The 24582-nt window shown below is 41.5% G+C and overlaps 1 protein-coding gene across 1 annotated transcript in view; it reads right to left on the bottom strand.

Moving 5' to 3' along the window:
• DLC1 (DLC1 Rho GTPase activating protein) overlaps positions 1–24582 on the bottom strand; it is a 237895-nt gene that overhangs the window by 5938 nt on the left and 207375 nt on the right. The window contains 7 exon segments of the mRNA XM_075752097.1: positions 2076–2274; positions 2518–2677; positions 4591–4767; positions 5943–7369; positions 10295–10358; positions 17637–17718; positions 21168–21239. Of these exon segments, the coding sequence (XP_075608212.1) occupies positions 2076–2274; positions 2518–2677; positions 4591–4767; positions 5943–7369; positions 10295–10358; positions 17637–17718; positions 21168–21239 (2181 nt within the window).

Raw genomic sequence — 24582 nt, 5'->3', positions numbered from 1 at the left:
ACAGAAGCCTGGAGTCAAGCAGTGAACAAGGAAACACAGTCCAGCCAATTTAGAAATTCTTTGGCTTTCAAAGAAATTCAAAACATGAATGCATTTTAGAATAGGTGAATTAATTAAATAAATTGGCTAGCAAACCTCTTCAACAATGATGTCATAAAATACCCAGAAAGTGCTTTACCAAACACAGAGGGTTGCTTTATTGAGCAGATCATTCAAAGTCATGCGGTGGAAAAAGAAAGTCAACGCTGTGAAGCCCCATACCATTAAACAGCTCCTTGGTTACTAACAACAAACAGCCATTGGAAAAATTTGACGTGTGTCTTTATATAAGGCCCTCTCCTCCAAACTTGAAGGGAACAAAAAAATGAAATAACCCAGACCAGATCTGCTTCTTATAAAGGGATTTCCAATAAGCCATCGCTGAAGACAACATCAGAGTCTGAGTCCTGGAGCATTTATATCCTCATTAGCACCACACCACCCTCACTGCATACCTCATAATACACGTGATGCTAACGAGATATTTAATTGGTATTTGCTTTGGGCTTCAGCAACTTCGTAAGGCTAGCAGGTGTGTTTAGAAAGCAATTTTAAGCAAAAATCCACTGTTTTCCACACTCTCCCCTCAATCAGCTCAAAGCACATTTAAGCCACGTGCGGACAACTCCAGTGCACAGCCTGGAGTTGCAAAGGGAAATTTTGTCTTTTGCAGGGAAGCAAAACTGACAGCTGCTTTAAGGCTCTTTGCTTTACATAGAGATAATACTTCCCGACCACCTCTGGGTATTCCTCAGACCTACCGCCTGTGAAAGGAAAAGGAACAGATACTTCTGCAATGCTCTGTCAAACTTTTTCTGGCACTAAACCCACAAAGAGTTGTTGTTCAATATGGACGGAAGTGGAGAGTCTGATTAATTTTCTCCATAAACCTTCTTGGGAATCCAAACACACACAAAAAATATGTGCACTGAAATAATGGTTTTATTTTAAACCGCCACCTCCACCTACAGAGCTCTGAAGGAAGTTCCTGTAACCTTTTTGTAACCATGATCATAAGGAAAGCACAAAATACAGCGAGGGCTCAAAGAAGGTATTACTGCAGTACGTTCTGTTGTAGCTGTGCTACCATGAGAAGAATACATGGGGAGACCGCTGGAGTGGTGTTAGGGAGAGAAACCACAGGACCAGCATGGTGCCCATTGTGCATCAATCAGTTTGGACCCCACGTAAATATTTCAAAAAGCTTTGGAGTTCTGGTCACCAAACGTTAATTCCCTTTTAGCCATTTTATAAAGTGAGAGTATTCCCAATGAAACAATGTTGAAGAAAACCTGAAAGGCAGTATGTTGTTTGGAAAGATCCAGCACAAAATCACCATCTATACAGAACTCAATTTATCTAGCTCACAAAAGAGAGTGTCTCCCTTGCTGGAGTTGAACGTGCCATCTCAGAAAGATTAATTATTTCTTTTCACCTGCATTGATAAACTCCATTTTTTATGTGATTTATTCTAAGCACTTTCTGTTTATGGTACCTATCAGTAAAGTAGCTACAAGTCAGTAACAGAAAAGCTTTCAACATAAATGTTGTTTTCAAAAGTTGTGGTGAAGGATAGAAGAATATGAATTATAATGAAATAGAAGTTTTTGGCAGCCTTGCTCTTGCAAAAAAAATTCAGTAATTTAGTGGATTTCAATCCCCTTGAAAGCTCCAAACTCTGTTTGTGTGGTGTTTGCACAGCTCCTCTACCTAGCCATCAGACGTGGCTAACTTTCAAACTGTAATATCAAATATGCTCAAAGAGAGGAAACTTTATAGCAAGTGATGGAAGATTTATATATGTTCCTAAACTACAGAAAAAGTTGAAATGAAAAGAACTTGTACTATAAATCATTATACAACTAGAACATCAAAAATCCATCCCTTATGAGGCAGCCTGGACTATAATGGCTGATGAAGAAAGGCAAAGACAACATATGCAACACGCGTAGTGCCGAGAGGAGCACTATCAGAAAGTTCAACCCTTGCTACACAAATGACCATTTGCCATCTACCATAGCAATCTCACCACTTACTTTGGTATATCTGTAAGAAGGTCTCGGAGAGTTTGTTGGTCATGAGAGGCTCAGGGAGATCACGGAAAAATTGCTTTAACATGTCTGCTACATCGTAAGCAGACTGGCCTTCGTAGTTGACGCTGTCTGTTGAATTCTCATTCATTTGACGCAAAGCCTGAATTCTTGATTTGACTCCAGATTTCCTAAACAGTCCAACCTAAATATATATGGAAAGGTAAATACATTTACAATGAGTCCAGCAAACTTTGAAGTGTAAGTATGCTCTTTAGCTTCTTATGCAGGGGTTCTAATTTCATGGAAAGCTTTGCTTGCATTAATTATCTATTTTTTCCCATGTGGAGTCTACTTTTTTCAGCCTGATTCAAGCATAATAAAAATTAATGGAAGGCTGGGCTTTGGGTGCTGCGTGCACATGGGATGAGAGTACAGCAAAACCCACCTGATCCAGGCAGTGGTTGCGGAGGTACCGCATGGCTTGCTGAATGCTCTGTGGAAGAGGCTGCCCTGTGCGCTGGACGTTGACTTGCAGCGGTACTCCAAACACGTTTCGGTCTTTATAATCTGGCACCTTTATCCTTTTCATAAATTTTGGTACTGCCCTATTTAAGCAAAGGCAATGACAAAATTAAATTAAACTTCCATTGACCCTTTATCTTCTGTATTTCCAGTAATTCAGAAAGTCAGTGAAAATAAATGAAACACTTTAGTAATAGGAAAAGAAGTGACATTATAAATTAGCTAATCCACTCAGGCTGGAACGGGGAGAGGACAGAAAACAGAGTTCTCTAAGAGAAAGGCTTGACACTTCGGGGCAGTATGCTGCCTCTAAGTATTAATATGGTGCTACTCCATCAATATTAGTAGGACAAAAGCTACAGGGTAAAACTGCAGGGGCCAGATTGAATTACAAAAGAGTCAAAATAAATCCTGTGGTCAGTGACCCCTTATAACACTGCTTCTTTAGGTTTCGGGAAAGATGGGCATTTGAACAATGAGCTTTTGTATGTCAACTACTTGTTCTGCAAAGTCCTCAAACTGGGTCCACCACCCACCAGTGTGCATAACAGCAGGAAACTGATGTAATACATTCGAGTTTGTCAGCTAAAAACTTCAGCTCTATAAACAACCCCTTTGAGGGACCCCCCTCGTCGTCAGCCAGTGGCTGTTGTTACCCCCACCTCCCACTCCAGTTTCAATGAGAGGCCTTTCCATCTGCTTATGACTCCAAGGAAAAAGTTACTTAATACAAAGAATGATTTACCCCCCAGGTCCCCAGAGTATTTGTTTCATAAAGGGGAAAAAAAAAAGCCATTAAAATGTGAAAATATTGAGATCATTTTCCTAAACAGGGAGAAAAGCTAATGTCCAGTGCAACAACTAATAGGACACAGTAGCACTGGAAAACAGGGAGACCTATTTACCATTTCAATATACAGTACAGCTATACAAACACTGCATTACATTTACAGCTGACTAATCCGTTACACAGTAAAACAGAACTAATTTGTATTGCTGTATAGTTAAGTTTAGGACGTTATTGATATATGCATGAATAATACTTGCTTTGTCAAAAAACATGCCAATGGAATGTGAAAAAACACATTGCGATCACCACCGAGAATCTGAAGCATGCAGGGATAACTGGTCAATACTTATTTCTGTCTTTCAGAACAAACAACTGCTGTATTTAGAAAGGCTGACATAATAACAGCCTTTGAACAGGAGGTACTTTGATGCTGAAGCTAAATACTCTCTATGACTCCTGGGGAAGGGAGGAGGCTGGCCTGTGGTAGGGAGAAGAAAAATTTTATTGCGTCTTTTGCATCCTGAAGGGTACACAGGCTGTACTGCAGATACAATAATAAAAGAGCTTTCTATCTCATTCTTCTGACAAAAAGCATTCAACTGGGTTACAAACACCTGGCCACAACAGAAATTGCTGCCTACAAAAAACTACATGGTTCTCCCAACTCCCCCCACCCATCTTTTTTGTAAGCTAACTGGATTTATAGTGCTTTAAAGAGGGGACATAGATTTTGGCTAATGACACACTCAAACCAAAGGAAATTTACATTATTTAATTATGTAATTGTATAAACTAATGCAAATATTTAGCAATAACTAAGGAAAAACAAGCCTATTAAGATCTACTGAGGTTTGTGCCACCGCTCACTAACTGCCTCAATAAACAATTCGTCCTTCTTTTGCTATGGATAGCGGACATCCTCCTGCTCAGAAAGCTGGCCTGTACTTCATTGCTTTTGTTCCCTCACGTGCCCCCTATAAACATACTCCTCAAGCCTAATAAGATTACACTTACATAAAGGGTTAGTGATTTTAGCCCCGTCTTAGGAAACCACAAATCACTGTCAGCACAGGCTGGAGGAAGAAGTGTAAATATGGAAAAAGAGGGATGGAGGGATTCATTGCATGCTTCCAAAAGTTGCTGAGGATGAGCGTAACTGTTGTGTTCGTGTAGTCGGCCTGTCTACGCATGGCACTGTGCCCTTACCAGCTGAAACCGTGCTTATTGGAAGGCGTGTATTTCTCCAGGAGAGCAGTGAGCTTCAGGAGAGAGTACTTCTGCAGCAGGTTCATCTGCGCCACGGACTGGCAGTTGATCTGCAGCGATGCCGAGCTGAGGCTGGGCCGGTGGGAGCTCTGGAAGCTGTGCCACCTCAGCCTGTGCCTGCGGAGAAGATGGGGGACAGAGCAAGGACCAGTCAACGAACGCTCTCTGTGAGACACGTGCAGGAATTGCTGCAAACATACCGCTGAGCTCCCTGCCCTTGGCAGCCGCTGTCTTCCGAGATCTCACAGGCATCAGCTGGCAGTGTGTCTGCCTCACCCGGCGCGATGCAGCACATGCAGGTGCATCAGGTGGGACTGCGCACTCTGAGCTGGCCCACAGCTCAGTGTTAACTACATGATCTTGCCCTATCAGATATCCTCCTAGGGCTCCAACACCCTTTTTCAGAAGCCCTCTCAGTATTAAGGCAGTGGGAATCAAAAAACCCCATTAAAGAAAAAAAAAAAAAATCGGCCCAAATTTTAAAGACATATCAAATGTGAACTAAGCACTTCTAAAAGCCCCATTAAGTTTATACAAGCAGCTGTAGGTGACTAAATGACAGCAGAAACCAGGCCTTAGATGATTTGCACCAGTTTTAAAGGAAAACTGGAAACAAAGCTAGAAAGAATTGAACTCCTTGCTGTAGTCGCAATACAAAATACTGTCATCCACGGCATGGTAAAACTCCCAACAGAAACTGGGAGGCCGCTGGAACTCCCCCGGTCCCCTGCTGTGCCACAGTGATCAAGAGAAAGTAAACAAACCTCATTTTCCCCACAGATTTAGTGCCCTAGCGTGCTATTAAGAAACAGCCTGCTACTGAAAAGTGCAATTTTTTGAAACAGTCCTCAAAGTCAAGGCTTTTACTACACACTGACACAAACCAGACATACTTACACTGGTTCTCCTAGCCAATTTAAAAAGTGAATAATCCTTCTTGAGGTCCCTCTCCCTCCACACACCATATCAGTTTGAAGAATTATCATTCCCCAAAACTGCCTTAACATTGCTCCTAACGCCGACCTGCTGAGCGGGCTGTTTTTCAATGATGACTCAGGCTGAACATACAAAAACACAGCTATGAAGTGTGAGAATCACTCATCTAAAAGTCTTGCACAAATACTTCCCTTGCCTATAACTGTTTTGGGAAGCGATGGGAACAGCCCATGTGTGCTTCAATGGCCACAACTTCTACTGCACCTTAACCAAGTGTGGTGCAGCTACTATAGAGCCACTTGGGCTGGAGAGGACCTCACCGGGGCCACCCCACGTCCCAGCACTCATGATCTCACCTGCTGGACCGTGGTCAACGATGCGCCCACCCAGAGTCCCTCCTGTCCTGCATCCCTGTGGGCTCTTCCGTTTCATTCAGCGAATTTCCTGTACTGTCAAGGTCACTTGGTGTTGTTCGATCGTTATCTACATCGAGGTGGATCTGCTTTGGAGAGGAAGGACACGGGGAGATGGAGTCGAGCGCTGAGTCGGAGTCCCCTTCGTCTGAGAACTTCTCTGACCACTGGTTTACTATTCTCTGCATCCCTTTGACGTGGTACAGGATGTCATCTAGTTCTGGGAATATGTCTTCATTTTCGAGGTCAGCCAGGTCGCTCGTACTGGAATACAGGATCGAGCCTGGCACGTTGTCGTAAATACTCAGGCGGCTGCTCACTGAGCTGGAAGAGTTGCGCCTTTTCCCCATGCCCAGCTCTTTGGAGCTGTCACCGCTGTTTTCCCTCCGGAGGGTGAGATGGCCATGTCCGTGGAAACTCCCTGTCCTCCAGTTCACAGAGGCATTGCTTTCTGTCGGGGAGAAGTTGCCGTTGGAGAGTGCTTTGGGAAAAGTGCCAGGCTTATGATCTTCGGGGATAAAAAACACTGTGTCTTCTGCAAAGCTTCCCCGGTTCTTGAAGTTCTGCTCCATCACGTCACTGAATGTTGACTGGTTGAAGGGGTCGAAGCCTTCCAGGTACATGCCCACCCTTTTATTGTACGCACTGAGGCTGCGTGTTCGCGTGACGGGACTGGGTGTGCTGACGGCACTGCTCGTCTCAGACTGACTACTGCTGCTGCTGGTCTGGGTAGAATTGGAGACGCTCCTCTTTCGTACCATGGGGAGGCTGATGTGATTGCCATTGAGGGCAGAAATCTCCACACAGTTAAGCTGTTTCAGTTTATCTTCATCCATGCCTTCCTGCAGGATGGGCCCGCTAATAATAAGGCCAAGCTTTGAAGGAGCTTTGCTCTTGCCATGGTGAGAGCTCTTGATTTTCAGGCTCTCCATTCTCTTGAGCAGGCTCTTTGTTTTGGACTTGGCGTTCTTCTCATTGGCTTTCGTGTTGAAGCTGAAGCTATTCAGGTCCCTGGGCGAGGGCAGGCTGCTGAATGAGTCATCGTTTGCTATGAAATTGCTCGATGAACAAACACTCACAACCGAGTTTGTCCTGGTGGTAGATGCCTCGCTCTGCAGGGTTGGTTGGTGGCTGCTGGTGCTGCTGATGCTCAGAATAGAAGCCACCTCCTGCCGCTCGCTGAGGTCTGTTAGCACGCTCTCACGGCTTGCCGCGTTAGTAAGGTGAGGAGCTTCCGGGGAGGGGGTATTCAAGTCCGGTTTTGGAGGGAACACATCAAACTCTTCAAGCCTCGACCACCTCTTGCTGTCCCTCTGAAAAGTCCATTTGCCACTTATTGCACAAGGTTCATCTTCATCCGAATCTTCGCTCTGCAAAGAAGAAGAATCCTGAAAAGTACTGCTTGCAAATTGCCCAAATAGCCACAGCGGTTGCATTTAAATACAATGCCCACTAAACTGCTTTAAGCATTACTTTGTTCTCACTGAATTTAAAGTGAAAACAGTCCTTTACTTCAGGGAGAGAAAGATTAGGCCATAAAGCCCATCACAGGAAAAGATAACATGGGACAGGCAATATATTTTAGCAGTTTTTAAATACAAAAGATACACACTTCGTAAAAAGAAAAAAACAATACAATCTGCTTTAAATTGCACTTTTCTAAAAACCCTACTATCCATAGACTTTTAATTAATTGGTCACAGTGGATAGCCCTCAGATCAATGGAAATTCCTGGCATGCATAAAATTTTAAACTGGAGTCAGTCAGGGGTTGGGGTCCCTCTGGACTCTCTCCAAAGTTCCACTCTGTTGATAGTGGCTGTGTGTTTATACTCCTCTTTGCAATTACGAGATGTTTCCCATACATTCTGAATTGTAGCGGCTTAATTCCTTACGCATTTGGGAAGTCTGAACGGTCTCCTTGCTGTGACTAATGAGATCGCAGAAGAAGCTCTTGCACTGCAACTGTGTGATGCCTCCAGGCTCTTACCTGGTCCACTCTTTCTCCCACAGGCTAGCAGCTAACATTTTAAGAATGTCCTGTGAAGTTTCTACTTCAGTCTTGCTTCAGGCAAACTTTAACACTCACAGATAGCAAGCAGCAAGAGTTCGCTGACAGTATAGCACGTAAGTAAATTGTAAATAACATCTCCACTGATGATGTTTGATGTATGAGTAATGCCTGAGGGCACAATTACACGTACATCACTTACGCCTACAATCTTTTCATCTAAATACTGAAAGGGAATGATCTTGGGACTGATATATTTGGTCTCCCAAATATCTGGAAAATTTCATGTTGGAAGAATAAAACCAATGAAGATATTTTAATACGACACCATGAAACCACAAAATAACCTTTGGTGTTCAGAGTAGGAAACACTAATTGCCACCCAGTTCCATGAGTTTCACTTCATTTGTTTAGACTGCTTTAATTTAAAAACAAACACACATGCATGCCCCAAACTGTAACTATTTGTGTGCCAAGAAAACAAGCATTTATGCTCTGAAAAACAAGTAAATTATTCATATTTGAAGTATTTTATTTATGCACACGTTAGCTCCTGATCCTCTCCGAGTTTTTGGGGGTTTTTTTTTTGTTTGCCTTTTTTTTTTTTTTTTTTAAATAGCATATTTAATCAGCTCAGGAAAATAAGTGAAACACCATAGTTAATATTTATAACCAAATACACATGAGACACAGAGCAAGCGTAATTCTCTTTGTTTCCCAAGTATTACAAACTACTTCTGTCCATGACTCAGATGAAAACCTAAGAAGACTGGCTTGCTTATTTGAAGTTTTCAGGAGGAAAAAGAGTCACCTGAAACTACCAATGGATAACAATGATGGTTTGGTGGTGAATGCGGTTTGAGTGGAAAAAAGGAGCAGTAAAGTGATTTTAATTTGCAAAGAGGTCAACATAAGGCACACATAAGGAAACATATGTTTCTGTCAGCACAATTTTTCCTTAGTGTTAAAAAGCTTTAAAGGCTAAGTAGTGATTTTAATGAAGTCAACAACAAAAGGGAATAGGATCCAAGTCCATCTGCCAGAACATGGGTGGTGAATGAAAATCAGGAAGGACTGAAACAAAAGGTAACGTCCAGACTCCGGAAGATCTGGGGTCTGGACCTGAAGTCGGGTCTGGCCTGACCTCTAACAGCAATACTGATCATTCCAGTGTTAGCAATGTTCAGGAACAAGAAGGAGAAATCTTCTGGCGGTCATAAACAGCAATTCAGCTGTCTATCCCTACTTTTACAGGGTTCCTACATAGGCTGCTGCCTCAGAGTGTTATCTTCTGCAGCCTGGATGCTGTTTCCAACATACCACAAACAGACAGGGCAAGAGGGGATTAATTCCTGGTAAACAACCTCAGAACATTTGTATGCATTCTTGTTAAGGGTAGGGCAGCATTGTATTGTCTTAGCTCAGTCATCTTTATCTGCAGTTGTCATATCCCAGGGGACAGTATCAACTACTGATCCCTCCTAGGACACACACAGAGTTTTAAGACAGCTCTTGAGTGGTACCTCACCAGCAAACCCCAGCAACTCAGCTTTCTGTCGGTACTACCTTACTGAAATTGTAGTAGGTGCTCTCTTATTTCTCACCACGCTCCACAGGGATCCTGAAGATTCAGGAAACACTTTTAAGTCCTGCTGAGCTCCCTGGAAACATGTAAACTTTCTAAAAAGGTAGCTGACCTATTCTGTAATTATATTGCTTTCATTAGAACCTATGTAATTAAAAAACAAGGAAAAAATGTACCCAATCCTACAAAGGATTGGCTCTTTCCTTTGCAGGCCAAGCACAGTCTAACTGATCCTGTCTACATCATAATAAAATAATACAATTCTAACGTGATGGCAAAGAACCAAAACTGTGAAGATGACGCCAAAGACGATTTTCTAACATTCAGGTCAGCTCCTCGTGGCTGGTCAGGATCTCCTCCATCAAGCCTACTCTTTACGATCCTGCCCGAGTGCAGTTAATAGGCTACAACGCAGACAATCTCACTGGCAGGCAGAGAAGCCCAGTGCCTTTCAGACTGGGAGCAGCATCCTGGGCAAGAGTTTGCTAGACAAATAACCTTTACCCGTGGCCAGGCCCTGCAGTTTTCACTCAGTGAGAACACTAAACAAAACATAAGCAGAGTTTTGACTGTGTCCTTGCCAGGTTCTACTCAGGTGTTATTCCAGACTGCAGCTAAGCAATCTGCTAGATGGTTGGGGTTTTTTTTTTCAGTTTTATTAATGTACAATGCTGTAACAGAAGATGTTAAAGAAACTTACCCTTTTCCTGTGGGGACTAATTTCTAGCTTCATCACTGCACATTTGTTTAAAGTATTTAAGCGCCTGCAAAGCAAAGGAAACCATATTAAGAGAACACTTCAGTATTTTGACACAGGCTATTCCAGTTCAAAAGCTTTTGTGAAGCCTGTTCCCAAACTGCTTTGCATACAAATAGCCACAAGCAGAGTTTCAATTAGAGCCCTAATTATACTTAACCATTAACCCATTACATTTGGCTGTATTCTAACTTCAGAGGGAGGGATGGATGGCTATTTGTCACAATTACCTGAATCAAAGTAAAGAGAAGTGAAACGAAAACTTACACTAGGTTGAGAATGCATTATACCCCATGAATTGTAATAGTTACATTTATTTAAATAGCAGACATCCAAACCCTGAAACAATCCATGTCAACAGACTGAAAATAACGGAAAAGGCTTCTTATTTGACACTCAGTACATGTGCCTGGGTGAAAAAGCGTTGCTGCTTTAAGATTTTACTTTATAAGCTAAAACCTCCCAGAGGAAAACCTATTTTCCACTTACTAGGTGTCTGTTTGTTTGTGAACAATGATTATTTTCAATATAGTCCTAGGACAAGACAATTCACCAGTTTAAAAACAAAACAAAACACAGACCTGATTTTTCCTTCCTAAACTGAAAGTTCCTTTTATACATAAAAATGTTTGTTCTGAAAGACTAAAATGTAAACAAAAAAAAATTGCTGCAGCAACAATAGTTAACCAGCCTCCTTGTGAAAAGAGACAGCAACCTGGATGTGTATCTTGAAGTACTGTATGAATGTATATAAGCATCCCTCTGTTCCCTGATGAGCTAATGATCTGGTAGGTATCCCTAAAACAACAAAAAATAAATCTTTCTTCTCCTCTGTGCCCCAGAAGCTCAGTGTGCAGGGCTGAGCACAAACAGCTCAAAGCACAGCAAACTCAGCACTGTTAAACACAGCTCCATGGCAGTTTAGGCACAGCCAAGCGCAGGCTGCTGTGGTCTCCTGCCCTTCTCCCAGCCCTTGCCTCCCCAGAAACTGCTCCAGGGACATGGCTCAGCTAAAATTCACATTGGTAACGCATGGTTAGAGAAATGCCAGCGCTATGGCAAGGCAAAGGCCAGGAACAGGCTGGGCACGATGCACAAGGCAGAAAAGCTGAAGCAGCAGCTTTATGGAAGCGATGGTTTGGTCCCTGGGTTGATACTTCCACTCATGATGCTGTACTGTGGGTTGGATGAGGAGACTAACTGAGCTGAAAACTAATCTTGCAAGACTTTGTTGGGTTCAATTTCTCCCAGGTCGGTTCCCCGAGCTGCATGAAGGGTAGTGTGTGCTGGGGGAGGCGGAGAAGCAGAGCCACCCCTTTTTCTTCAGCCAGATCACAGCCCAAATTCAACAGGGAGCAAAACCAAGCTTTAAAAAGCCTAATTGATTCTGAAGGAAGTTATGTAATTTTCACATAATTCATGTGAGCAAATTGTAAAGAAGAGCCTGTATCAGCAGCTTTGAAAAACAACAACAACAACAAAAAAAGAAATGCTGACTTGTCCTGTTGCTTCAGATGAGTCTTTTCAGATTCATGAAACTTGTAACTTGAATCTAAAAATGTGTGCACAGGAAGAATACTAGTTTCCTCTCTTCCCTCGCCTTTTATGCACAGGATTGGTTGCAGATGGTATTTACACAGGGCTTGATCCTGAGGCCATCAAAGAAAATGGAAAAGCTCCTACTGGTGCTTTTGCTGCAGTCATGAAGTAAAAAAAAAAAAGCAGTTTGATCTATAATTAGACCCAGCCACAACAGAGCAGAAAAGAAGAGAAACAGGAAGAATTGCCATGGGTCCAAATAGTAGTGCAGTGGCAGGTTAGGAAAGTTATCCAGATCTCTCCATTTTCATCTTTGCTCTGACTTTAAAAGCCAGAAGACTCAGTCCTGCCAACTGCAGCTGGTGGGTACATGCACAAGTCCAGTCAATTTCAGAGGAATTGTATTTACGGCGTGGGTGAAGGGTGAATGTCCCATCTACACGCTACACAACAAAACTGGTATTTTGGTTTTTAAGAGGCCACACAGCAGCAGAAAGCCACCTCCCTCTCTTTGCAATAAAAACATTCTCCTCTCAAACTCCTGGTCCACAAGACCATGGAATATTAAACTGATTACAGTTCTATATTGTGTAATAATTTACAAATTTCACAGTGTTACAACCTTTGACTTATGCAGAGGGAAGTTATCACTGAATCCCTGTATCAGCCTTTATCTAGCTCCAGCCTGTCTGACCGCTAATAAAGACGATCTCTGATTTCACAAAGATTACATCCCCAGACTTTTCTTGTACTCAAATTAAAAGCCTGAAATAGGTGAAAAAGGGTAGAGCAAAGACCTCTGTTTCCACAGAGGTTGTTTAAGAAAAAAAAAAAAAATCTCCCAGTGCACACCTCACAAAAATGAGTATGAAGGGCAAGATAAGGTAACCCCCAACGAGCGAGGTTAAATACAATAGCAGTGAAGCAAATAAAGGCTCTGTTACACATTTGACATGATTTCATCACAAAACCAGTTTCCCTTTTAAAACCTAAATTCTCTGCAGCGATTGCCTCAGGTCTGCAACTTCCATTATATACATCACACATCCTGCTTTAGCTTCTGCTCAAGTTCCGCAGTGCCCAGTTCCTTGAGCTATAGGACACTGAAAACACAGTACAATATGCAAAACTGCCTTCCAAACACATTATTGAGTCTGCAAAGCTAAGCTTACAAAATTTAGGCTTTGCCAGGATGAGAGTTACCTATACAACTGTCATTAACCTTCACATATGCTTTGCAATACTTTTTAAGCATATAAGCAAACATTCATTTTCTACAAATCTTCTCATCAAATCGATGCTTGTTAATGACCGCAATTTCTCTTCTGGCTCTGGACCTTCTCCTTTGGTAATTCCATTACCAGGGATAAATTCACTTATCATTTCCCTAGTGACAGTCAGCAGGTCTGCCTCATTCTTTAGCTCCGTCTCATTCTGCCCAAACGTGTCTCAGCGACACCTTCGCGAGGGCAAGATGGGAGATGGAGGACGGGGCAGGATTGCTGCAGACAGCAGTTACAGGCGCTTTTGCCGTCTGGCTGTCTCAATTTCTACAATGCCTCCTACCCCAACCATTTTTGGGATGACTGTCTGGATGACAAGATAATATTCTTTCCCATCATTAGATAATGTCTTTGAGTCAGCCCTCTCTCTATACATTTTCACATCCAGATGGTATCTCACTCCTGTGGAGCATTGTATCTCCAAGACATCACTCTTCCTCGCCCTCCATGTACTCCTACCCAGGCTCTCATGCTCCTTCACCCTGGCTCTGCAAAACCCTTCTTCATGAGGGTGACCAAAGCACCAGGACCTGCCTCTCAGTCCCAGACCTTCTATCAGCCCTGAGGGGCAATTACACTGGAAGCCGGAATCTGTTGCACCCAAAACACGAGGCGCTGGAGCTTCTCTCAGAAATGAGCAAATGATGCATTTTTCCTAGTCTTCTCCTCAGAAATGGCCCAACTAGTTTAGCCCGAACTTCTTTTAAGAATGGCAGCCTGAACAAGACATTCACTATCAAAAATTGCAGTGTGACAGCTACCTTTAGCTGATTTAGAAATTAAAATACGGGCTTATGATGTGAAGTCTTTATTAATCTAGATACCAGTCAGGTCTACGCTGGATATAACTCCAGGTAATTCATTCTGCTCTCATTAACAGGAGAAAATTCTCACCCCATGCACCCAAGAAAATTGGTAGCAACGCATAATATTAGATTTACGCATTTTAAATTACTATTTTCAATCTGAGTAACTGTATAATCTAGCTTCAAAGTATTTTCTTAATGGATTTAAATTCTTAATTCCTCCTTATAGGGCAAATTCCAACTCCATTATACCTGTAACTAATTGATGATACACGGGCTTTCTTGTCTTACTGCAGTGGACAGCCTCTACGCTGGCTCCTGGGGTTCATCTGCACGTTCTATACCTGCAAAGGAGGCCAGCTCTTTACAAACCAAATGATACGAGCAGTGAATGCTGCTCATGCCAAATCCATTATAATCAATTTCTTGGATGAGAAGCCCTGATGGTAAAAGATTTAAGAAACCTCTTGCGTATATAGTGTGGCAGTTTTCTAGCTATGCGTAAGGAGATTAAACAGGATTTCCATCATGGCTTGCAATGTATTTTGTACTTAGCAACAACCTTTAGGATAAGCATGTTTCAGTACTTAGTTTCATCAGCACGAAGCAGCCAGTTATCCTCTGGAGATAAATTCAGAGTCATTAATCTACATAAAGTCTTATAAAACCAAGGCCAGCAGTGCTTTGCAGTCACTTTATGAAGCATCCTAGCAAATTAAGAGTCATTGCTCATATTTTTAACCCTACATTTCATGATAAGAACACTAAATGACATTTCTTAACCATCTATCTTCTACGGTTACCAAGTGCCATATGCTATCTCTGTAATTCAAGTCTCAAACCACTTTCACTTAAATTTTTCCTGAAAAACCTTAATGGGGTGGCTATTGATACCTTTTCCATTTAGAAAGGAATTTGGCAAAACATTTACTAATAAGCTGGTTTTAAAGTTAGATTAGTATTCCTGTTTACATTAATAAGATTATTAAACGATAATTTACAGTACTATTCAGACATAAACTATCACTTAAAATGCTTCAAACTTAAGAAAAATCCCCATCACTGTGATTTCTACCGTCTTCCTTAAAACAATTTCTTCACATGCAGTAATTAGAACAAGGTAATTAGAACTGCTGGCAGAACACTGGTTGTTATACAGAAAAGTAGATTCTCAGCACAGACGACTTACTATTTTGTTACCATCCACTGGTAACATACCAGTGTTCATTTAGCTCTGTGCTGAAAATGCAAATAGCTCCAAAACCATTCTGATTTTCAGTCAAGAAACAGCGATAGACTTACGGTTGTGAAACAGCTCTAAGTCTTTTACTAAGTAAACCCCTTTACTGTTTACACACTGACCACGGCATTAGTCAAAATAAACCCAGGCTTCAGGCAGAAATGCAGCATTCCAAACAATGTGCCTTCTCCGTGTTTTTTAATGACCTTTACAAAATTAAACAAGGAGATGTAAGAAAAAATCTAAAGGTGGAAGTGTTGTGATAATGTACTGCTTTTGTCTAACACAAATGGTAAAGGGGCAAATTCAGACATCTGAGATGATTAACTGAATTACTTCAGTTTTATTTTGAGGTGGGACCTGAACGCTTCTGGAGAAACTTTAGCTTCAGTTTTAAAGTTGCCTTGTAAAAGGTAACTCTGATATATAAGCCACAGGCTTCAGAATGATATAGCTCAGCCTTTAAAATCTTTGTCTCAAGCTACAGTAAGACCTGTGGATTCTTATGCATATTACACAGAAAACAATTTGAAGATGAAAGTGGTTATTTTATAATTAGCAGACTTTAATTAAAAGATTTCCTAGTTTCACAAAATATCTATATACCCATATCATTTTGGTTTGCTCACCTTTACTAGAAGGCTTACAATATAAGCTTCCATTCTTAGGATACAGATCTTTTTACTGTCTTCTATGTTCAGAAAAAAGTGCTAACTGTTTTTATCGATCACACTAGCAGCAAATCTCAAAGAGATATGGAGGGCATATTCTTACTTTCACCAGTAAGAAACAATCTGCTGCTCTTTTTTCCCCCTAGAAATAAATAATCCCACGTTAAAAAGTATTCTTGCAGCAGGCAAGCACTAGGTCCAAAATATGCTGGCTTGACTGTATTTTGTTTTCCTGGCATGGAGGAGGCCATGCTTCTGGGAACCACCGTTTATTCACATTGCTGTACTTTCTGTTGAATGACTTCACAAGTTCCAGACCACACAAATAAGCAGACCAATGCATCACATTTTAATATTGATGGAATAGGTGCCCTACACTTGAGTAGGGCACAACTTGAGTGTGACACTAACATTAATGAGATTTTTCCCCTCCTAATGACTGGACAACAAATCTGTTTTCTTAGTTTGAAAATCCTGTAAATATTTCTGAAGAACTTTAAATTCCAGTCCCTCTCTTTCACTTCCAAGTATGGCAGTGATGGCATGAGAACACTATAAACTTAAAGCCTTTCTTAAAAGGGTTTTGTAATTCATTAGAATTACTGACATTTGGAGTTGCAGACATCATGCATGCAGTATCCAAAAGCATTCATTTTGCAGACAATTTGGAAAGCTGCCATACTGAAGGACAGAGGCAGAAAAACTGCACTTATTTCTAGGTAATAGGAGATAGGAAAAGTTAAGGCATTTTTTTTTGCCTTTTAAGATTGTGGACTCACACTAGAGGAGGTAACTGATGGATGGGTAAGTGTCAGATGGGGCCACTGCAATTGCTCTTATGATGAAATTGGTAATGCTGAGGCTGTAGGTCTGTAAAAACATGCTGCCTCACACCAGCAAGTCTTGCTCCCTCTTTTTCTCTATCCATCCCTTCTCCTGTCCTTGCAGCTGGCTGTGGGGTCCTGCCCCATCCTTTGCACCTACTCTGAACTTCATTAATACCTTTCCACCAGCTGATTTACTAACCCAGCAAAGGACTTTTTGCAGGGTGAGTTGAACTGGTTTATGGAAGGAGCCCATAAACAACAAAGGTAAGTAATGGGAGCACATAGCTGAGGGCAGGCCAATCGTTGCAGTGGTGATAAACTCTAGATTCGCTCCCACTATCCCTTTGAGCCATACCCACATTCACTTCGGTCATCACGGTGCACAGCGAGTGATGCACTGAGGTCAGAATGAGGGTTTGTATACACAGCTTTTTGTTCTGTTTGTATACATAGCTGCTCACCAACTTAAGAAAGGTGAGTAATGGAGTGCAGCAGCATCACTTTGCTAGTACTGCTCCCAAAAAACCCAATTCCTGTGGGGGAACTGATGCTACAGTTGTACATTCAGATGGTCTGTAGCAAGCACAGTTCTGCTTTCACATGCTTAACTAATTTGGGAATTAGTAATGAAAGCAAATTAAGAAGAATAATAAAAAATATGCCCATGAAATATCTGTCACAAAGACGCCTGCCACTTTCTTCCCAACTTTTTTTTTTTAAATAAGATCCCCAAACATTACTTAGCCCAATATATAATTCTAATGAAAACTGTATACTGATAGTGGATAATAAAAAGGTCTCAAGCAAATGGTTATTTAATAGTACATAATTCAGTTGAGGTTATGCTTTTCCCAGGTTATACTTCATATTGCACAGGAAAGGTTTTGTTCAAAATGCAGTGTGGTTTTTTTTCACCTACCTGCATAAGGCCTCAATAGCATCTCTGTCCAGAAAGTCATGCTCTCGCTTGACTAGAGCGATGTCAATTGGAAAAAGGAGATCTGTAGAAATAGAGACAGATGGAATCAAAATGACTCTTATTCCCAGTGGTGAGTTACTTCAGAACAACCAGCTGTCTCCAGTTGAGCCCACCGAGATGCTGGTGATTGGCACTTCTCAGGGAAACACACGTTACCACCTCAAATGCCAGAGATGCTTCCTTTTCATGTACAAGTTTTGATGTGCAGCTTTGATAACTGAAAGTTCATATGTAAAACAGAGGACAAATGAGTAAAGAAGAGATGAAACAACGGGAGGGAAAGAGGCAAATGCGAGCTCCCTATCTGACATCAGAAGCATAAACTGAATCATGCTAGCTTTATTTAAAATAAATATACAATCTCCATCAAAGTACTAATATCTCACATTAAAGAAAAAAGGTCAGTAAACCCCAAATCTCTGGAAAGGAATGAAAAAAACCAAATCTCTTTGGCTGTTAATCAAGCTATTTAAAAGTTTGACAGTGTTACAACATTAATGAGATATGGACTGAAATGAAAGCGAGCCAAGCTGCATGGAGCCCATACTGCCTCCTTCCCTTAGGAGATTATTTAGGTAAACAACTGGGAGAGTGAGGGGGAGGAAGCAATGTTGGCAGAGCGCTGAAAATTTACTACAGCTCTGAAGCAGCAACCACACATATATTATTTACTGTCCTCCACAGATTCCAGACTGTCATATGGGTCCTGATCTGGCATTCCTCGCACAGCCAAAACTCCCACCAAAGCCACTGGGTGTACAGGGCACACAGCAATACAAAGACAAACTATGAATATACTGCTGCAGTTGCATACAAATTTCCTGGTCCAAGTGACTGTCTATAAAATATTTTAGTTTCCAGAGCCTAGGAAAGAATGAGCTGAAATGATGAAAAGAACAGGACTAGTGTTAATTTGTGGTTTTCTATACCAATAGATAATCTCTCAAATGAACTATTTGTTCTGATTTTGCCTCAGGAATAAACAAATTATGACATATTCTGCAAAACTCAAGAAATTGTGTCTTTCTACAGAAAACTGGAGTTTTAGCAAAGCAACTGGCAAAGGCTCACTGATTAATCTCCATCTTAAATGTGTAATGCGTGGGACTACTACCTACAGGTGACTTCTCAGAACTCTGGTACTAAACCCAATTGATTTATAGGTTTCCCCTTCACTATTTTAAGCCCAAGGTGCAAGTAAAGACAGTAAGCACATTTAAGTAGTATTTTTTACCAGTGCTGATGTAAGTTTTTCCACTGAGAAAATTAGTACCTTAGAATGCCCACAAGAAAACATATAGGAGAATTCGAGTGAGAGAGGTGACTTGGAAGAAGTTGATAGTCTGCATGAATCAATTTTTTTTTAATGCTTAATTTATGCTGCTGCTGGTTTTCTGCTGCCGGGGGGGTGTGCGTGCTTGCAAAGGACAATGGTATATTGTTTTCATATAAGGACAGCTGTCTTTTCAATATGTATGGCTGGCCTTGCCACGTCCTCTTGCTCTCACCTCTGCGGTCCTTTTGATGTTAGGCAGCACATGGTCCCACATTAGAAACTTTACTTAAGTTTAGAGTCTCTAGGTAGGGCAATAGTAACCACAGGTAGGACATGTTTCTGAATGCAAGTAATTTGTTAGGGGATTTACAGCTCAGCATAACATGAAACCCAAAAGCCCACATATTCAACTGGTAGTCCCCAGTTTTAAAAAAGACTGGAAGTACAGTCCAAGCTCGGCATCCCAAGAAAATCTTGGCATCTCCATTAGCATGGAAAAAAAAAAAGAAAAAGGAAGAGAAATAATAAAAGGAAATTTAATTTCTGAACAGGCAAAGAAAGGTTTTGCCAAGTGCTGCTTTTGAAAGTGCTATTATCATCTCATATTGCCAATGCAGCTGCAAATCAAAGCTCAACGAGATCGTTTTTCAAGAAGGTCAGCTCAGCATTTGCTGTAATTTCCAACAGTTATTCATGGTAAATAATGGACTTTCTATGCTCATTCTTACAAGCAGCAGCTGGAGTTTGTTTTGTAAAAAAGAAGAGGCAGATAAAAGCGCATAATAATTTCACTACAATGCAAGTAATTTTAAGTGATGTGACGGGGAAATTCTGAACAATTATATATATATATATATACACACACGTATAAAAAGGATGTTGCACTTTACAACAAACCTCTGTATGTTACTCTGCATCGCAGTGTAAGAACCGTATGCCAAAACTGCAAGTTCCTACTAGGTTAGACAGGCAACGAAGACAACAGTTTTAATTGAGCAAAACCTTTGTAAAAGCGGACACGCAAAGTTAATCCACCCCACAGAAGGACAAGCGAGCGCAGGAGGGAGCAGTCTCTTCGAGGAGCTGCTGCACATCTCCGCAACCATGGCTTGTATGTTCTTTCTTCCCTTCATAGTGAGCCTGTGTCTAACACCAACCCAAACTGTTCTGAAAAAACACAAAGGACTTGGGAATCACGAGGTGTACAGATGCATCCACGCATATGCAGAATTTCCAATCTCTGCTCCATTAGGAGAGCTGGCCGGTGGAGCTGGGCACAGCTTCTGTGTTTCTCCAAGACTGGGCTCCTAGCAGCGGATGACTACACTCATGAAAATACAGTTCATTTGTGTTTTAACTAGAATCATAGAATGGTTAGGGTTGGAAGGGACCTCAAAGATCATCTAGTTCCAACCCCCCTGCTGCAGGCAGAGACACCCCCAACTAGACCATGTTGCCCAAAGCCTCATCCAACCTGGTCTTAAACACTTCCAGGGAGGGGGCATCAACAGCTGCTCTGGGCAACCTGTTCCAGTGCCTCACCACTCTAACAGTAAAGAATTTCTTTCTAACATCTAATCTAAATCGACCCTCCTTCAGCTTAAACCCCTTACCCTTTGTCCTGTCACTACACTCCCTGATAAACAGTCCCTCACCATCTTTCCTGTAGGCCCCTTCAGGTACTGGAAGGCCGCAATTAGATCTCCCCGGAGCCTTCTCTTCTCCAGGCTGAACAACTCCAACTTTCTCAGCCTGTCCTCATAGGGGAAGTGCTCCAGCCCTCTGATCAGCTTCGTGGCCCTCCTCTGGACTCTCTCCAACAGCTCCATGTCTGTCCTGTCCTGGGGCCCCCAGAGCTGGACGCAGTACTCCAGGTGGGGTCTCACAAGAGTGGAGTAGAACTACAGGGAATGCACCATGGTGCTAACATAACATTTGTGCTATGAAGACATTTGGAAGATTCAGACTAAACCAGAAACCTGGAATAAATTTAAAACTCCAAGAGTGCTTCTGAGTATCATCGGGTTTGGTACATCTATGTGCGTGGTGGGTAGCAGAGAGCAGCTCAGTCTCTAAAAGTCATCTTATGTACTGGCACTTCAGCTGTGCCTCTGAACCTCATTTATTGATGAATATTACATCTTATTGTCCAAAAATTGCCAGGGGATGATCAACTTGCAAGCTCAAGTGCCTACCTTCATAAAGCTGTGCATACTGTGGGAACCCGGCAGCCCGCAGCCAGTCACAAGCTTCCTTGGCCTCGATTTCTGGAAGAGGACAGAAACAAGACACCCTCTGATTAGTGATCTGCAAAGCAAAAACTTCCTCTCCACCACTTCTACTACTCCCGTTACAAAATAAGCATGAAGGTATTCAGCAACTTTGAACTGAGACACAGGTTTGCTTATACCAGTTTGCTTTTCTTCTCAAGATCAAACATATCTTAAATTCTGGAAAGTCACTGGCGTTCACCCGTGATTTATCAACAGTTCACCACTTTAATAGTTAGAGAAGCAGGCATACATGAAAACTGCAGAAGTTATGGATTATTCTGTACAGGTTTTGTTAACACTAGAGACACCAGTGCCGCAATCGACATGAGCAGCATTTGTTCAACAAATCTTACGATCCTCTTGGCACAATTATTTTGTCTTGACAGAAATTCCTAGTAGAGCTCGTAATACTGTGCACTTTAACATCTTGTAGATAGTACTGACAGACCCAAGCTCAAGAACAACCGACACACTGTGCTGCAGCTCACTCAAGCACATATTTACTCCTCAAAAAGAACCTAGTTTCACTGGAGGTCTTCAAGGCATTTATGAGTTATTTGGTATATTACAGGAAATTCAGCTAACTTTCCCTCGCACTGCCCAAACCAGCATGCCGCAAAATGAAATTATTCACATACATATATATGACACTGAAAGAAAGGAAACATTCTAAACATGGGTTATATTAGTCTGTGAATAAATTATACATAAATTCATTTGTTACCTAATACGAGTAGAAATAAAGATATGTTATCTTATCAGATCGAACTAGGAAAATATAACAGGTATTTAGAGTATTCTCCAAGTGTTCAGGAAACGGATTGGGTTAATTTTTTTCTTCTAAAAATTCAAGAAAGTACTACTGGGAATTTAGCTCCCTGCTTAGAACTGATCAAACAGACAATAAGCAATCAGAAACTCTTAAAGTTCATCTGGCTTTGATTATATTCACTGTTCTTGATGGACCAAAAAAGAAAAGCTTCATTATGTACAACTGAGTAGACAATTTTGCCACGTACTTGGAGAAGATACTATAGCTACCTGCTGCAGAACCCACGCACAAAAGGTTTTGCTCAGAATTGCTCAGAATACAAGTTACTGCATATAGGACAGTGAAAAGCCAAACATAACAAGTAAAATAACTCAAGATTTTGGCATGTTATGAAATATTCCCAGTGAGATACAGGTACACAGTTAAAAATGGATGAAATGGCAGGCACCTTTTAGCATCTCCAAAATGACAGCAATCGCCCTCTAATTTTCCAAATTGCTACAACGGGGTTAAAATATTTGTGCTTTGCCAGACTACTTTGCTAAGATACATACCCAAACCAAGGGGTTAAGGTTAGCCAAAGCACAACATTCCAGATAAATAAACAGCTAAAAATCCACTCTCGCTGAAGTCAGGACAAGCAGGCATTTGTGTAACTTGTGTTTGCTTCACCTTTGGGTTATGAGATCACATGAGAACAAGCACGTACAGATATATTGACTTAGCTACTCATTAAGAAAAAGCATTCTTCAATTGCAATAGCAAGTGATTGTAAAGTTTGGCTTAAAGTAGCATTTTAATTTCAGTATCCTCAGGAAATACATGGAAAACTAATAAAGAAGGAAAAAAAGGAGAATTTAAAATATATTTAAAGCTTGTACCACTAAAGCAAGAATAAACAACAGAATATCACTATCTCAGAAACAATGAAAATACTACAGTAAAAAAATCTGCAATTAATTTTTTAAAGTACTTAAAATGCACTTAAAGGTCACATCCTGCAGAAGTGTCTGGATTGAATGAGAATTTACTTGATTTAAAACTGAAAAAAAACCCCCATCCCAAATAACAGGTATTTACCTAAAAATGCAGGTAGATGCTTGTAGTGCAATTGAAAAAAGTGTCAGATTCCTTACTACTACAGTGGCTCTTAAATATGTTTAAATATTTGTTCACAGGTCCTTTACTGCGTACCCCAGGTGTAAGACCTGTAAAATATTTCTAGAGCTAGAATATTATGAATATGCATTTATTAAACTTTTTTTTAAGGTTCTCTATAGAAGCTTTGTGTATCTTTTCTGCAAATATATATGCAAGCTATGTGGAAGTTCTATTTTATGGGCACCCAGGTGTCAGGTGCCTTTGGGATTTTCAGAGCATATTTGCTTTCAAAATACCTTTGAGAATCCCCCAAGAAGTCTACCTAGGCAATGAAACACTTGAGTTATTCCTGGTTGGCCAGAAGAATTGCAGAGAATAATAAAACATCTGCGCACCCGTTCATGGATTAGGCTAGGCAAATGCCTAGGGCTGGGTACAGGACAGCACCAAGGGTTTAAAAGCAATTATTTTTCCCATTTCCATCTCAAACATTTTGAGAAAGCCAGGGCGCTCTCTGTGTCACCTCCATCCACTCAAATTGTGTGTCAGAGAGGGATATGGCAGGGTTATGGGCAAGAGTGGAGGCAGGACCTCAAAAAGCAGCTCCTTTTGCTCAACTCCAGTTGGCCAAACCCAGGATTGCTCCTGACTGTACCGATGTGACCAGATGAACGGAAAGGTCTTTGCCAGCCCTGCTTCCCCATCTCAACCCTGCTGGTTACTGCGGAGCCAGAGTACAAACAAAACGGTGTGTGTATGTATGCATGTATGTGAAATTCAGGAAGATCAAAATATAGACGGAGGGAGAATCCAGCCCAGGGTGCGCTAAATAGGCTGCACAGAAAGCTGAGCAGACTGAACAAGCTTCCTCACATAAGAGATACAAACTTTAACAGCTGAGAGCTTATATAGGTAAAAAGTTCATTACCACAACTTAATTGGAATCTGCCTTTGAGAATAAAATACAGTAGTTAAACCTGAGGTTCTGGCCAAATCATTTAAACTATGCTAGAGGAGAAAGCTCGTTCCCACACTTTCCAAATACCAGCTTTTCTTCCAGCTCAGCAGTATCAGCCCTGTGACTCTTGGTTTGCCAGCTGCCACGGTTTCATATCCAGGTGGACATCAAAGTTTGTGTGAGTCCTTGTCATCTGGATCAATGGCAACTGGGATAATAAGGGACAAAATAGAGAACAGAGCTTCCAAAATGAGATTTTTCCACTACTTCTAAAAAGTTTTAGAAGGGACAGGGCACCCAGAAGCCTTCGTTCAGTCTCCCAGGGGACCCAGGTTACAGATAATTACCTGAGCTATGAACTCACTGCTGAGCACAGCGTCTGCTTGGTTGGGGCCAAGGAGGAGAGGGAGGAGGCAGAGGAACTCTACACTCCTTTCCAATCCATTCTAGGGAAGTCCTACTTCAGCCCCAATTAATCTGCCTTGATATGCAAAGCAATTTCCCAC

The sequence above is a fragment of the Balearica regulorum genome, chromosome 4, assembly GCF_011004875.1.
Source record: "Balearica regulorum gibbericeps isolate bBalReg1 chromosome 4, bBalReg1.pri, whole genome shotgun sequence".
In the NCBI taxonomy this organism is placed as follows: domain Eukaryota; kingdom Metazoa; phylum Chordata; class Aves; order Gruiformes; family Gruidae; genus Balearica; species Balearica regulorum.
The sequence above is the reverse complement of the archived record's forward strand: the minus strand, read 5'-3'. Positions and strand labels throughout refer to the sequence as shown.